General features: G+C 34.2%; 2 protein-coding genes across 5 annotated transcripts in view; one reads left to right on the top strand and one right to left on the bottom strand.

The window, feature by feature from the left end:
* Positions 1-9,269, top strand: part of LOC131164965 (vesicle transport protein GOT1-like) — a 29,757-nt gene extending 20,488 nt beyond the window's left edge. For all 4 annotated transcript variants that reach the window (XM_058122536.1, XM_058122534.1, XM_058122535.1 and 1 more), the window contains exons 4-8: positions 4,212-4,303; positions 4,420-4,500; positions 4,590-4,687; positions 4,767-4,848; positions 5,762-9,269. In XM_058122536.1, the coding sequence (XP_057978519.1) occupies positions 4,212-4,303; positions 4,420-4,500; positions 4,590-4,687; positions 4,767-4,848; positions 5,762-5,800 (392 nt within the window). In that variant the 3' untranslated portion in view covers positions 5,801-9,269. The remainder of the gene's footprint in view (positions 1-4,211; positions 4,304-4,419; positions 4,501-4,589; positions 4,688-4,766; positions 4,849-5,761) is intronic.
* On the bottom strand, positions 8,572-9,229 carry LOC131164966 (putative invertase inhibitor). Its single transcript, XM_058122537.1, has one exon. The coding sequence runs from the start codon at positions 9,227-9,229 to the stop codon at positions 8,645-8,647; it is 585 nt and encodes a 194-aa protein (XP_057978520.1). The 3' UTR covers positions 8,572-8,644.
* Positions 9,270-16,036: the final 6,767 nt, after the last annotated feature.

Raw genomic sequence — 16,036 nt, 5'->3', positions numbered from 1 at the left:
TGGTGGGTCTGGGTATTAATGTGGATTCTTTTGCTAGGCTAGCTGGTTGTTCCGTTTTGACTTGGCCTATTGCTTATTTAGGTGACATCGTTGGTGGTAATCCCAATGTAGACTCTTTCTAGGACCCTGTTTTTGAGAGTGGCTAGGAGACTGGACAGGTGGAAAGGAGCATTCTTCACTTTAGGGGGTTGTATTACCCTTAACCATGCTTGTCTATCCTCTACCCCTTTGTATTACTTTTATATTTTTAGAATCCCTATGAGATTGGTGAGGAGGCTTGAGAAATTAATGAGGGATTTCTTATGGACTAGTGGGGGAGAGGGTAGTAGAAATCATCTTGTTGGTTGAAAGACTGTTTGTAGGCCTAAAAAGGAGGGAGGCTTGGGTCTTGGTACCTTGGTGTCCAAAAACATTTGTTTGGCAGGGAAATGGTTATGGCCCTTTCATTTAGAACCTAATTCTCTCTGGCATAAGGTAATTCACAATAAATTTGGAATGATACAAAACAAGTGGGATGCTAAAGTGGGAATTAGCATTACTTGTTTGAGTTCTTGGAAGTTTGTATCTCAAATTTATGATTATTTCCTTCCTAAAGTGCATTATACAATGGGTAATGGGGAGCGTGTTCGCTTTGGGGAGGATCATTGGGTGGGGGAGACGTCTTTGGCTAGTACTTTCCTTCGCCTTTTTTGTTTATCAAATCTTCATGACACTCTGATTTTTGCTTTTCTTCTTTTGTAAGAAGGCATTCTTGGAACTTCTATTTTGGGGGGAAATCTAAATGAGTGAGAGATTAATGAGATGGTTCCTTTGACTGGGTTGCTTGATTCTTTTTCATGTTCATTTCGGGAGTGATAAAAGGGTTTGGAGTTTAGATCCTTTTGGGGAGTTCTCTTGTAAATCTTTTTCACCTACTTGACTTGTGATTCTACTACTGATCCATATGCTTTGTATCCTTTGATTTGGAAAGCTAAAGCTCCCTCAAAGATAAAAGCTTTCATTTGGATTGCAATACTTGAAAGAATTAATACCAGTGATTTGTTTCAGAAGAGAAGACCTAATAAGGCCCTATCCCTTGACATTTGTGTCCTTTGCACGAGGAGTGAAGAGACTTGTGCACATCTCTTTCTTCATTGCCCTTTCACGTGAGCTAGTTAGAATAAGTTATTTGGTTTATTTGGTGAAAATTGGGTCTGTGCATACACTTTGAAGGCCTTTTATATCATTACTTTTAGAGGTTTTGGCAAAGGAAAGGATAGGAAAAAGCTCTATGGCGTTGCACCGTTATGGCTATTATTTGGTGTGTTTGGTTGGAAAGGAACACTAGAATATTCAAAAGGTGTGGCTACTACTAACAATTTTCTTTGGTGTAGTGTAGTATATCTTGCGTCGCTGTGGGTATCAACAAATGGTCATGTTTCTCTTGAAGACTTGCAGCGGATTGGTTGGCCTTGTTACATTGAGTTTGGTTATTTGTTTAGGTTGCATTCTTTGTAACAAGTTTCTATTGATGTAAAGGGAGGATTTTTTATTCTCCCTGTCTTTTTTTTTTTGTTTTACTTTTTCTAATTTTCTGATGCCCTTTCTTCTCTCTTTTAATACAATCCTTTGTTTGTCAAAAAAAAAAAAAAATCTTGCTTTAAATGTACTTTCTTGTTTTCAATATATATATATATTTTATCATGCGAAAAAAAATTCCTATTGTTGGTTTTCCATTGTTGTGGCAAGTCTTGGCATGGTACTTCAATATTCATAATTGAGTTTTGTAGATTAAATAATTGTTATGCTATTTGGTAATGAAAATTGTTTTAATAAAATTGCGATATAATTTTAAAATATATTCATAAAATATCTTTAAAAATTTTAAAATTTAAGATATCCCAAAAATATTTTCACCATTTTCAACCTCCATTTACACTAGGATTTTTCTTCAAGTGCTAAAAAGTGAATTTAAAAATATAATAATTAAGTAAAATAATTATAATCCAAAATTATTTTTACTAGAAAATCTTTAATTTGTATTATATTGTATTTTTATTGATCTAATCATATTTATAATTTTTATCTGATGTAAGGACAAAAATAATATGTGTTCAATTAGGTTTTTAATTTGTTTTAGTTTTTAGATTGGTTGTCAATTTTGGTTTTTAGTTTCTATTGCTTGTTTTCATTTTCTTAATTTTTGACTGCAATACCAAATGGCCCCTAAATTTCCAGTCTGAAAGGGATATTCAGACTGGCCACGGGATTGTCTGGTCCAATCTGGTTCAATTCGTTTTGGGTTTTAAAATGCTAGTTCTAAAGGAGGATATCATTTAAGACTGGTATATCTTCATATTTTTTCTGGCCTTCCAGTACATGGGTGGAGAGGCTATTTTAAAGTTGTGCAGGTGGGTAGTTTTCTCTTTTTGGAAAATGGGTAATTAATAAGTTTTGTTGTGGTATGGTCAATATGTTGTAGTAATTTAAGAGGAAAAAGGCAAGTGAGAGTTGTATAGGTTATATTATTTTTAGATGCAAATCAAATATAACTACTGCCATGGATTTTAGTCTCAATACTTGTTTGCAAGTTGTAGAGAATGATGAGATGAGGGTGCAAATTTTACTAGTTCCAAGTTTTCACTGTGATTTTAATACTTCAAGCAGAAAACTTAGCCTGCACTAAATAGTCTAAATTTAAAATAATTATTCTGTGCAGCTTACTGGACTTCAGTTAAGACCCTTGAGGTTGCATTTTGGGACATAGATGTCAGGCCTTCGATTTGGATTTTTGTGGATTTGGACAAAACTCAATACAATTTGGTATTGCATTTAATTCAAATTCATACAAATCCAAATCCAAGGTTCCAACTCCAAGCTCCCAAACATGGGTCCAGATTTGGAGGCCTAGTTATTGGCCTTTTTATTATTTTTTTTTCTTTTTCTTCTTTTTTTTGGAAAGAGTTAAGAGAATATATTAATCTCAGAGGGGATACAAAATACAAGAAGGCCTAAAGGCCAGAACTAACAAAACGGAAAACAACTACAAGAACTAAACAGAAGAAAATTACAATCCTGCTAGTCTTCTGAACTGGGAATTATAGCAGTCAATATCATCTCTGATTGAACAGATAATAAAATTGATATCTCTAGTAGACTTCTCAAAGATGGCCAAATTTCTTGCCCTCCAAATATGATAAACTGTTCTGTGATAGCTAAGACCAGCTTATTAAAATCAGCAAAAGCTCCTTTCAGATTAGCTATCCTTCTTAGCTCTTCATCCCAATTTTTAGAAGGGCAGTAGTTGCTTCACATGGCAGCAATTTCAGAGTAGACCCAGCAAGTGATTTTGCAGGAAAAAAAATAGGCGATTCCTGTTCTCAACCATTTCATTACAGAAAATACAATTTTGTGAACAAAGATTCTTCCATTTAGCCATTCTATCCAATGTTCTTAACCTGTACTAAGCTGCCATCCAAAGCATCATAGCATATCTGGGAATATAGTTTTTAAACCATACAATTGTACACTGGTTCACATTCTCGGATTTCTTTCTTAGTGCCTCCCAAGCCTCGGATAAAGGTAATTGAGGCTAGCTTTTTCCCAGCAAAAGTAACAAATTCTGAGTCATCTGAGATTGGTTGAAAAGTAATTGACTCAGACACTTCATTTATCAAAAACGTTCTCCTTGTCCATTACCAGCAATTATCTTTGTTAATTATAGTCCATAGGAGACTGAAGGAGAAAAAAGAAACTTTATATGGTAGACCCATATTTCTTGAAGAGAGGATCAAATGGGTGCAAGGTGCCAGTTATCAAAATAAAGTGAATTGTTCCTTCCATTACCAATGTTATATTTATTGACCTTGTTAATAATAAGCATTGCTACATTCAAGTAAAAAGTGAACCTACAAAAGATTGGCATATATTGTTAGGTGTGGTGTTTCTTCCTGCTGGCTCATTAATGTTGAGTCTCTAAAATTGCCGGGAAGCTGTGAAAATTGCTTCAATCTAAGCTTTATATCAGGAAAGCTTATACTAATGAACCTAAAACTGTCAAATGATCTTTGTTGTGTTTCTGATAAAGCAAATATATTATTATTATTATCATTATTATTATTATTATCTGTTCCTACTCAAAATATTCTCAAAAATTGAAGCAGTGAACATTATGCTGTTTATCTATTTCAAACTTTTGATCCCCTCGGAACTTGTGACTTGATATGCAACAGAGATTGGACTGGGGTTGACAGGATTTGGCATTTTTTTCTCATTCCTGGGAGTCATGTTTTTCTTTGACAAGGGATTACTTGCCATGGGAAATGTAAGTGTTTGGTTATCCACGTTCTCATCCTCATTTCTCCACCATCTTGTCTTTTCTGTTTTGATTAATGTTGATTTGACCCATGCTGAACATTGCCTTATTTGATACTTATCCAGATCCTCTTCTTGTCAGGGGTGACATTAACCATTGGACTGAAGTCCACCATGCAATTCTTCATGAAACGTCAAAATTTTAAGGTTCTCTCTCTCTCTCTCTCTCTCTCTCTCTCTGCATATTTATTGTTTTCTTCATTAATTGCTTGGGTGCTTTTTTGTTGATTATGCAGGGAACAATTTCATTTGGTGTTGGCTTTTTCTTGGTTATGATAGGATGGCCAATATTGGGCATGATTTTGGAGGCATATGGTTTCATTGTACTCTTCAGGTTTGTTGGATTTCAAGTCCCATGATTTCAGTTCACTCATCTTATTTGTGCATCTTTGCTGATGCATTGTCTTTTGCAGCGGCTTCTGGCCAACACTCTCAGTCTTTATACAGAGGATACCTGTCCTTGGTTGGGTGTTTCAACAACCATTTGTTAGATCGGTATGTTTTTTGTCTTTTCATCGTTTGAAATGTTCTTATTAAAAGAGGGAATTTTTGTGGGATATGTTTCAGGATCTATTCTTCAAGTAAAAGCTTTTATTGTATTTTATTTTTAATTTTCCAAGGTGCCATTCTGTGTGTCAGATAGTGCACTGAAGCGTTAGTGACTCTCATATATATTTAACCTGGTCTTGGGAGATTGGAATCATTTAGTTTATGAATTTTTTCTTTAAAAGTTATTATTAAAAATGTAAGGGTTAAAAATATCAGATAATAGTTTGCCATTGTCATTTATGATATTGGTCTTTTATATAAGATTTATTCATTGAAATAAAAGAATAGATGGACTGTAGAGATTTTTCAAACTTGAATAAACAAATAATTGCTTATAATAGAAAGTGTGGATTGCTGTTGCTAGGCTGTTTCAGTGGTTTCTATGTTATCACTTCAGTGATGAGATTTTCATTACTGCAATATCCTCACCACTGAGCTTTAGTTGAGTTAGTGTCAGGCAAGATATTAAGATCTGTCCTCTTAAACCAAGTTTGGTGGTTTGACTTCCAATGAACGCTCTCATTTATGGAAGGAGAGTGGGCTTGTGAGCTGGGTAACCTCCAATTGCTCCTACAACCTCGGTTCTTTGTGGGTCAAGGGGTCGGTTATTAGAAATTGTAATTATATTACTATTATAATAACAAGAAGTAATAAGAATAAATAGTGAAAAATGTACTATATTATTGGGCAATAACCAGTTAGGGACCAGGCAAGTGCTCGGATTGCTGCTGTAGCCTACAATCTGGACTAGATCAAATATAAGAGCCATCTAGCTAAAGGGCACTGGAAGAGCAGTTAAGTTTCAGTATGATTTGTATGTTTTTTTTCTTCCTCATTTTTTTTTTTTTTTCACATGCAGTTCTTTGACCGTAACCGCGGGAAACGAGTGCCTGTATAACCCCCAAGAAAGCAAAGGAAAGCAGCTTGGCCAGGGGTTTTTGTAAGTGTTGTAAAAAAGAAAAAAAGAAAAAGAGGATGAAGCTTTGATATTTTTTATTCCATTTATATGGTGACAGAAAAAAAAAATGTTCCAGTTGATTATATGAGCTTATAAGAGCTCTTTTTGCAGTATTTTTTTGGTTGTTTGCATGCTTTTCCCCTATCCCACCCCCAAAAAATGCTTTTTTTGGGGGTAGGGGGTGGAATGGGGGGTTCGTTCACTTGTTTCACTGTTGTTGCTGGCCTCAAATCTTTTTCTTTAGGCTAACCAAGGAAAAAATTTGTTTCTTTTTTGGGTACTGACCACTTTGCTGCTGCATGTAACTCAGCAGCCATTTTTGTGGAGCCTGATTGCACGTGGTGATAAACAAACAATAGTAACCCATTATAAGGAATAAGATACTTTTTTAACAAACAAACAATAAACGAGGGCAACAAGACTATAACCAAGGACCTCTGGCAACCATGGCTGATACCATGTTAGATTATGACCTCACTTAAAAGCTTAAGCTGCTAGGTTGTGGGCCAACATTGTATGTCGAGCATTAACAAAAAGTGTGCCAAGAAACAAATGTATCACTCTAATTGTAAAATATTCAGAGTTTGATTCTGTCAATAATTCCCAACTGTTGTATGGAAACAGGTTCATCTTCGAAGCATATTTCCCACCCGATATTTTTCTAGTAGCTTCCTCATTCCTTTATCCTATCCATAAACGATCAATGCTAGCCGCTAGGCACTGTGCACTTTGAACCATGCAGAGGTTCGGCTAATATGTTTACCCCACTTCGGGAGAACATTTGCAAGAATGGAACTCAGATAAATTGACGAGAGTTCACAGAAGCAGTGAAGCATGTAGTTTAATTTGATAAGAAGCCAAGAAAATAAGACACGATTTGATAGTGTGCCAAGAAACTTACCAAGGCCTGAGATATGACAAATCAATTGTCTCTTTCACCTTCAACAATGCAAATCCTTTTGAAAGAGAGTTTCTTAATGCAATACTTAGTTAAGCTGCGTTATAGACTCATCATCAATACATTGTTGGAGTTGTAATGACGAGATTTTGCTTACGGATCTATCTATCAATAGAGATTACAATTCAGAATAGAATGAGGATAACATACGAAATAATTGTGGTGTCTTTGTCTGGATGTGTTCCTTAAAAAGAGATTTGGTTAAATTCCCTGGGGAGCATGAGGTTCAAGTGGAGCTTTCTAGATGAAACGTGTCTCATTTCTATTTTCAGTCAGAATTGGTTTGAGTTTTTCCTGACAAGCCCATGTCTCACATTGAATGATCGAAGCTGCTGAAAAGAATCTCATTTTGAGCTAGGGTGATTGGCTTTGCATTTGGATTTTGTTCAAAGGAGATGGCCTTGAGGAGCCATCACTCATAATGATGCATGGACTTGAGTTAGCCAGAGGTGTTATCCTTGAGAGGGTATATGGTTTTGATGAATGAGGGCATTGATAGATGGACTAGGATGGTAGGTCACGATTTCATGTTCCTTCATCCATGATTCATAATATGTGCATGGATGAAAGGCCGAGGGGTGCCAAAAATTATGATCATAGCCTTAGATGGGCGTTGGAGGGTGCATGGATGAGCATGAATGAATCCTAGACTAAACATTGATTCGACCATGAGGCCTTTTACCACTCCTGCTGTCATGGTGGGCATTGAGTACTCTAGAGAGAGCTTAGACTTGAGCTTTAGGCATTCACAAGGGATAGTTGGAGCTTCCATGAGGGAATGGGAGTGGTATGGACAAGACTATGGGGAATATTATGCTATGTGTTTGTGAGTGAGAGGTTGAGACATACACTTGTCCCTCCAATTTCCACCTTGTTGTATCATCTTGTACCATTGGGCTAGCGGGATGCCAATGAGAATTCATATGCCTTCACATGGGCATTTTCTAGGGTTTGGCCCTTGTCAACGAGGGGGGCTTGTGGCCATTAGTCCAGCAATGTTGTACCTGTGGGTTATTGGCATGGGTCATGGAGTGTGTCCTGTGTCAGGGCTGGTGCTTGGTTTATTGGCTGGCAAAGCGCTACTTGTGGTTATGGATTTGCGTATTATCTTTTACTAGAACAGTGTAGTGTGCCGCTATTCAATAGGGCTTTGGCTTATCAAAAGTGGCTTACTTGAGGAGTGTTTTATGGGGCTAGAGCAAACCCCAGTGCTTTTGCCGGGTGAGTACTGCCCCTCAATGCAAGATGAGCATATTCCGTGGTTGTTGGGACGAGAGTACCCTTTAAGGGGAGTACTTTGTGTGCAGACTTAGCTCGAGGAGTCATCCCCGTCAGAGAAGCTTAGACTAATGCATGGATCTGTGTGCACGCTCTCATGCCTCACTTTGTGGTTATTGCATAGATTTGTACACAACATAATCATATGGAGTTTTCCATTCCTTTTGTGCCCAAAGTTAGACATAAAACAGACCAATATATATAGGCCCACCACCACCACCATGCCATTTTTAAAGTCTGGTGATGTGTACAGATCATTTGAAGCACCTCTATCTGGGAAAATATCCTCACATGAAGAGGTGCCATGGTGCTACAAAGTTGAGCTTTGAGCTTTGAGCTTTGGCTTTTCAGAAACAGCAACTTTTTTTTTTTTTTTGTTTCTAAATAAAAATGAATTCTTTAATTTCTTATTTTAATAGAATATTGTCAGGGTAAATGCAAGGGGACTTGTAATATTATCAAAAAAGCATAGAAGGGAAAGGAAAAGCGTCCAAGTAGAAATATATTTCGTTCTAAACAAACTTTTGATAGGAGCAACGGTACATAGCTCAGTAGGAGGGCAAAGGCTGAGAAAGCATATGAATGATGCAGAGAGCAATATCACACAACTGGAAGAGATTGTAGTTCTCCTTTGTCAATGGATAAACCCCGCCCGCTTTCTCCTCAAATCCTCCCTCGCACGTCTTCGCTCCTTCCATCACTGAACTCAGCCATACATTGGCAATATCATACTGCCCAGACAGAAAAGTTCCAATAGAATTTCCCAGTGTTGCAATTGCATCAATGTATAGCTCCAGGCAGTCCTCAAGGCACAGCGTGGTGTATTGATCGAAAGTCCCATTGCTCAACAGCTTTATGATGCCCGAAACTGTGCTGGTGGCATTCTCAATGGCTAGCTCCATTGCAATGATGGCAAGGCCTTGGAGGTTTGTGGCATAGCTGATGGGGATTGCTTGGAGAGAGGCTAAACAGAAGCCGTAATCAAAAATGGTGGATTCGCTTGCACAGCTGTCACAGGTTGTGTTGATTAAGTCAATGGAAATTGGAGTGATGGAACAACTGGTTTGGTGAGGAAGCAAGAAGAAGAAGATGAAGAAACACACGGAGGTGGAGAAGTGGGAGAGATGCCACATTTTTAAGTGCCTTTTCTCTGTTGGATGTCTTTTGAGTTACAAGGAAGCTAGTGTGGAGGGCGCGCCTCTTTTATTTGGAGCTTTGGAGAAATGGACAGCCAGGTCTTCACTGTGAAGGAAACTTCCTGGTTCCTACATATGAAAGTAGGATTGTTGGGGACAAAAATGGCAGTAGGTAAGTGCAAAGTACAGGGGGATTTACTCCCATTCACCTTTTCTTTTCTTTTCTTTTCTTCTCTTTTTCTGTAACCTTGTTGGCTCCTCCCCATTACTGGTATTTTTCTATGTACAATTTACGGTAACGGCATACTTTTCTATAGTATTCAAAAGGAGTGGAAGGAAATACTTGTTTAACTTTGGAAACATGGAAAATTTACAGTATGCAAAAAAGTGGAAAGAAACACTTATATAACGGATATCTGATTAGTAGTAAGGATTTCAAGTTTTAGATTTGTGTGGGTTTGGATGAATTTGGTTTAATTTTATATTTTATTTTGTTAAAATTTACTTAAATTTAAATTTTAGATTTCGAATTTAATATTTCAAACATAAAAAAAAAATATTATATCTTTAATCCTCATAAGTCGCTCCCCACAAATTCATAAAAGAAAAGTCATTAAAAATATGTTGCACAACTTAATTTTAGGATTACTTGGTAGCATATATATGAAGCCAATATGTATATGCTATGCATATACAGCCGATAATAATAGGTTGTGGGAATCATTTGAACATAGTAGTAAAGGCTAGAGAAATTGCAGTCAATTGGAAGAAGACTTTGTTCTCTTTGGTCAAAGGTGACACTTCCCCTTTCTTTTCCTTGAACCCATCTTCACAAGTGGTGGGTGCATCGATGGCCGCGCTCACCTCTAGGTTGGCTTTGGAGTAATCTTTAGACTTAAAATCACTAAGAGCCTCTTTTAGGGTAGGAACTGCATCCATATAAAGTTCATAGCAATCTCTTAAGCAAGCTCTAGCAAACGGGTCAAACAGTTTACTCTTCATGAGCTTCGCGACGTGTGATGTAATGCGAGTTGCGTTGAAAATGGCTAGCTCGAAGGAGATAACTCCGAGCTCATGAAGGCTTGCGGTCTGGCTTTTGGGATCGGATCTCAGAGTCGAAACACAAAAGTTGTAGCTGAAGTTTGGATCATCTTTTGTGGCTCTCTTGCATGCATGGTTGATGAGATCACTAGAGCAATTTGAACAATGAAAAAAGAAAAGGAGAGACCCACAAATTAGGGATAAGTAGTACTTCATCTCTCTCTCTCTCTCTCTCTCTTGATGATATGAGATGGATATTGCATGAGAGTTTGAAGAGGAGCCTTTTAATAGCAACTGGGTATGGCTTGGGTACTTGGGAAACCTAACCTATGATCTTTGGTCTTAAATGCCCATCATTCCCATTTACGTGTTGGCTTGGCTTATTACCATGTATGTGTAAACTTGAATGGGAAAGGTTTTTGGTGTGTGAGATTATTTAGTAAATCAACCTTAAAAAGTCTGTTTACTTTGCGTAATCAACATGATGGCACTTGGTGTGTATATGTATATTAAGCACAAAAGTTTATTTTTTTTTATTCCTCAAAAGATGAAAAGTAGCTTACTAAGGGACTTTATTAATAATTTATTTCGTATACAAAAGGATTAAAATTTTGATTGGATGGAAATTTTGAAGGTGTGAAAATTTTCACAAAATTTTTAATTTTGATAAAAAATTTCATTCCAACTTTTTTTTAGAAAAGCTGGAATTTTATAATTGATTATTGGAATAATTGGAGAAACTTTTGGGAAACATTAAAACTTCAAAAGCAAAATTTAAATGAATCTCAAATTTTGTTCTTCTAGTTCTTGTTTTAAATTATTGGGATTTGAATTAGTATGTCGAAATTGAAACATGACTTCATTTCAAATCCATCAAAATGTAGATTAAAGTACTCAAATTTAGGGCCATGTTTGCATGATTTACTTGTTCGGAATGTGTGTAAATTAATTTGTTTATTTTAAATATAATAAAATTAACAAAATTATATATCACAATAAATAATTATTAAAATAATGTAGTGAAGCATGATCTTGGGTCACGAAATAACTATTTTTCTAAATATGGCATTGTCTCCCTACATCGACAAACATCATCTCTAAGGTAAAATCTTAGACTCGATCGCATTAGTCTCATTCCATTAATGAGTCGACAAAGAGATGAAGTGATAAGGAGATGATGTTGTGTGTATGATATCGTGTAACACTATTCTCTTGTGAACAGATTTAACAACTCGTTCATTAAATGAGACATTTTTTGAAAGACACTTACATTGAATCGGTATCTCTTGTAAAGAAAAAAGATAATCTAAATAATATATATTTAAAAGGAATGGGTAGGTGCCATCTGTCCAGAAGAAATGGGTAGGTGCCATCTGTCCATAAGAAGTATGAAGGAAAGGCAGATGCCCAACCTCCCCAATTGGAGAGGCTATATGGTAAAATGGGAACTCTGGTTTTAGGACATGTATGAGTATTACATGTGCAATCATCACTATAGGAAGAGGGTGGGCAGGGTATTTTATTATGGATGGGCTCATGCCATCCCCCCATTAATTAAACCTAAAACTATCATGTGTTCACCCTTTACCTTTGTGGTTGGCTTGGGTGGAAAGATAGATCTCAAATATTCTTTTCAAATCAAAACTTGTTTTGATTTATTTTATTTTATTAAAAAAATTAATAGTGCTATTCAGAATGGATAAAACTATAAATGAAGAAAAAAAAACTAAATCTTTACTTTTTTTTTTTTCTTTCTTTTGTTTGGGTCAAATTTATTATTCTATTGCTGTGCTTGTTGTTTCAATTTTTTTGCTTTTCAATCATTACATAAAACAAGAAAGAGGAGGGCTATTGGTTATTGGTTATTTGTAAGCCCCAAGTGTCTTTTTGTTTTCACGATATTCCTCCGTTATAAGTGAGTGTTATCAATAAAATTACGAAAGGAGGTGCCGCCCTCTTTTACCAAAAAAAAAAAAAAAGGAGAAATAGTAGGGTTTAGGTTTAGTTGGGTGGATGGTTACATAAGTCCTTTATTTATTGTTTGAAAGGATTTAAGATATTATTTTTAAAAGATAGGGCATTGTCAAATCTTTACTCAGTATTTGATGATATTTTTTAAGATAACAACAACAACAAAACCAAGTCTTAGTCCCACTAAGTGGGATCGGTTATATGAATCATTTCCCGCCAATTTATGCGATCATGAACCATTTCTTTTGATAGATTCAAGGATATTAAATCTTTATTATCCCTTCCCAAGTTATTTTAGGTCTATCTCTACCCCTTCTACTGCCCTCCACAGTAACTAAGTTACTCTTCCTCACAGGTACACTATGAGTTAAATTATGCATCCTCTCCTCTTATTGTCATTAGTCAATATAGATCCAAGACCTGCAGTCTGAGACTCTCGTCTATAATATATATAATTTATTTTATTTTATTTTATTTTATTTTATTTTATAAGATTAAGGTTTTACAACCATTCATCTATAGGGCTCTTAATTTAAGAATTAATAATGGTATATGTAGGAATTGACGATAGTTTTAAAAGTCTTATTTCAAATAAGAAGTTTAGGCATATAAGTAACTCAATATTGTTTAAAATAGCAACTATTCTAAGAGTTAAGAGATTATAATTGATCATATTTTTACAATATTGATTGGTATTAAGAGATTAACACCAATCATGTTTGGGTCTTGTGTCTTTCTGAATAGAATCAAATGGAAGTCAAACTAGAGTCGTTAATAAGGCACTATTGTTTTGTTTTTGTGATATTTACTTATCTTTTTTTTATTCTAACTCTGAAACAACCCCTCAAATTTAATTTATTTGGGTTTAGAACTCATATGTTGCAGCAAATTCAGTGGGTGCAATTTTCAAAAAAAAAAAAAATGCTAATTGAGGCATTAAACCAATTGCATTTTGTAAGGAAGACTCATTTACTTTTGATTAAATCGGATGTCTTGTAACTTGATACACCACATTATTATGAACTGCACGTTTGGTATATACGAATAAAAGGGATTCGGGAGATATCAAATTGAAATTTTTACTTGATTTCATCATGAATATTCAAATTACATTTTCTTTTTATTTTATTCTATTTTGCAAATTAAACATGCATGTCATACACGCACACACTATTCTTATCTTTCATGGACTTAAACTAAGTTTAGAACTGCTTAAATTAAATTATTTATTACAAAAAATAAATAATTATAAAAAATACTTTTTTAAAAAAAATAATCCCCAAAAAATTATTTTTAAATTCAATTAAAAAATGCTTATTGCGAAAATACTTTTATAATAGACAAAAGATGCTAACCTCCCCTAAGATTTGGCAAGAAGCCAATGATCTCTCTTGATATTTCAAAAATTTCATTGAACTCTCCTAAGGTTTCAAAAATGTCACAAGTCTTTCTTAAGATTTGCGAAAAAAACACAAATCTCTTCTCAAAAGTCTTGTATTTTTATAAAATATAAGCGGAGGTTTGTGTCTTTTTGACAAATCTCATGAGAGGTTCCTAAATTTCTTGAAACTTTAGGAGAGGTCTATGAAAATTTTGAAGTATCACGGGAGATCAATGTCTTTTAACATAATCTCAAGGAATGTCAGTGTCTTTTGCCCTTTTATAATTAGGGAAAAGACATTGACATCTCTGAGGTTTGGTAAAGAGATAGAGACTTCCTGTGAGATTTTAAAGTTTTCATTAACCTCCATTAAGATTTCAAAAATGTCAAGGGTTGCAAAACGGGTCACGACCTAATGGTAACTCTTTATCGCCCTTCGATTAAAACAGGTTTGGATTAGAAGAGGAATGACTCATCTATAAATGGGTCAATCCGAATCCAACCCAATTAATAAGTGAGTTAGTTGGGTTCATATTGAGTACCCATCGGGTCACCCGTTTAGTTTTTTATCAAAAAATAAATTCTATCAATATGTATAAATTATGATGTTTGATACATGTATTTTTTTTTTTTTTTAACAAATAGATATAAGATACAACTTATACAACCACAGTTTTTGAAATAATTAGAGATAAAATGATAAATAGATTGTAGGGGCTATTTTTAAATTTTAAAATTACTTTTCTAAAAGAAATACGACAAAGAAAGATAAATTAAATAATAAATAAGTGTTATTAGCTCACAAATGTTAAGATGTTATAAGAAAAAAAACAATTGTTGTTTTTTTTAAAAAAAAAATAACTCATATTTTATGAAATTTTAAAGAAAAAAATTAAGATAAATATATTATATATTTCTTAATGAGTACTTAGCAGGTACCCATTTATAACCCACTTATTAATGGAGCGAGTTTGAGTTTATAATTTGCTCCTCTATTCAACCCAAATATAACTCGTTTAAGTTCTACCCGTTTATGACTCGACCTAAACTCGACCAATTGATTCCTTTTGCTACCCTTATACAAACCTCTCTTGAAATTTTTCAAAAAAAAAAAAAAATACAAACTTCTTCTGAAAATATTTATCTTTTTGTAAAATAAAAGGAAAGATTTGTATTTTTTAGACAAATTTAAAGAAAATTTTCTAAATTTTTTAAAATCTAAGAAGAGTTACTTGGAATTTTTTGAAACTTTAATAAAAATTTCTGTCTTTTGATCCAACTTAAAAGAAAATTTATTATTTTTATAATTTAATATTTATTTAAAAAAAATAAAAACCCTTTAACGTTTGAAATCAACTCCATATATGTGTGCACAGACCAAGTCCCCACGGTGGATGCAAATAGGACACAAAGCTTCCTTCTACAACCCACAAGTGCCTTCCCACTCCACGTGGCTTCTTCCCAACTCACTATGCATACCACTTCAATATATATATATATATATAAGGAGCATTAAATTTCAAATTGAACGTACAATAACTTCACAAAAATTGTGTGTGTCTATATATGTACACTATATATATAGGGTTGAGGTAGGGGCAATAAAAAATTTCCAAATTTTGAATTTTATTTTTTAAAATTTTAATAAATTTTAATACAATTTTTTTATTATGTACAAATTTTTTCCAAGGCTTAAGTTTTAAATAATTAATTAACATAATGTAAAGGCATTAATATGTTTTTAATTTGAGTTAAGATATAAAAATCCGTTCGCTACACAATAACAAAATATTTTAAAAAAATAATAATAATTTATATAATTTTACATAGTTGTGCATGTAACTATTCACTCACTTCACCCGCAATCTATTTTATCTAATCATATCAAAATTTTAGCTTGGTGTATTAGTAAAGATGTTACCAAAACTGGCTCGTCATTGATTATAGAATGTAAAATGTTTTGAATATTATATAAAGGAAATCATATAGTTGTAATAGGTTTCTTGAAATCCGTCGACGATTATTGCAGAGTTTGTTTCAGACAGAAACATTTTTGAAAACCTTCAATGGTTTGTTGAAATAGTCGATGGTGTACTGAAACCATCGACGACTTGTTCGTCGCTGATACAGTCAAGAATCTCCTTATTTGAATATTGGTTGATATCCGATAGCGTGGGATGCTTTTGTTATATTATTTGAATATATGTTGATATTTGATAGCATAGGATTTTCTTGTTATGTTATTTCAATATTTTTGAATTTGTAACTATATATCATACTTTGTACAATTCCTATATATAGGATATCTTCATATCAATGAAAGCATTTATGCAAATTCTTTGTATTATTATATTAAAAAAATCTTTATTTAATTTTTAATTGTTATATGTGTGCATGCGCGTGGTGATGAT

Source organism: Malania oleifera, chromosome 9, assembly GCF_029873635.1.
Source record: "Malania oleifera isolate guangnan ecotype guangnan chromosome 9, ASM2987363v1, whole genome shotgun sequence".
Taxonomy (NCBI): Eukaryota; Viridiplantae; Streptophyta; class Magnoliopsida; order Santalales; family Ximeniaceae; genus Malania; species Malania oleifera.
Note: the sequence above shows the minus strand (reverse complement) of the source record. Positions and strands in the feature narration are given on the sequence as shown.

Bases quoted from the DNA above. Each gene is read 5' to 3' on its own strand.
- LOC131164966 (XM_058122537.1), bottom strand. From the start codon at position 9,229: ATGTGGCATCTCTCCCACTTCTCCACCTCCGTGTGTTTCTTCATCTTC.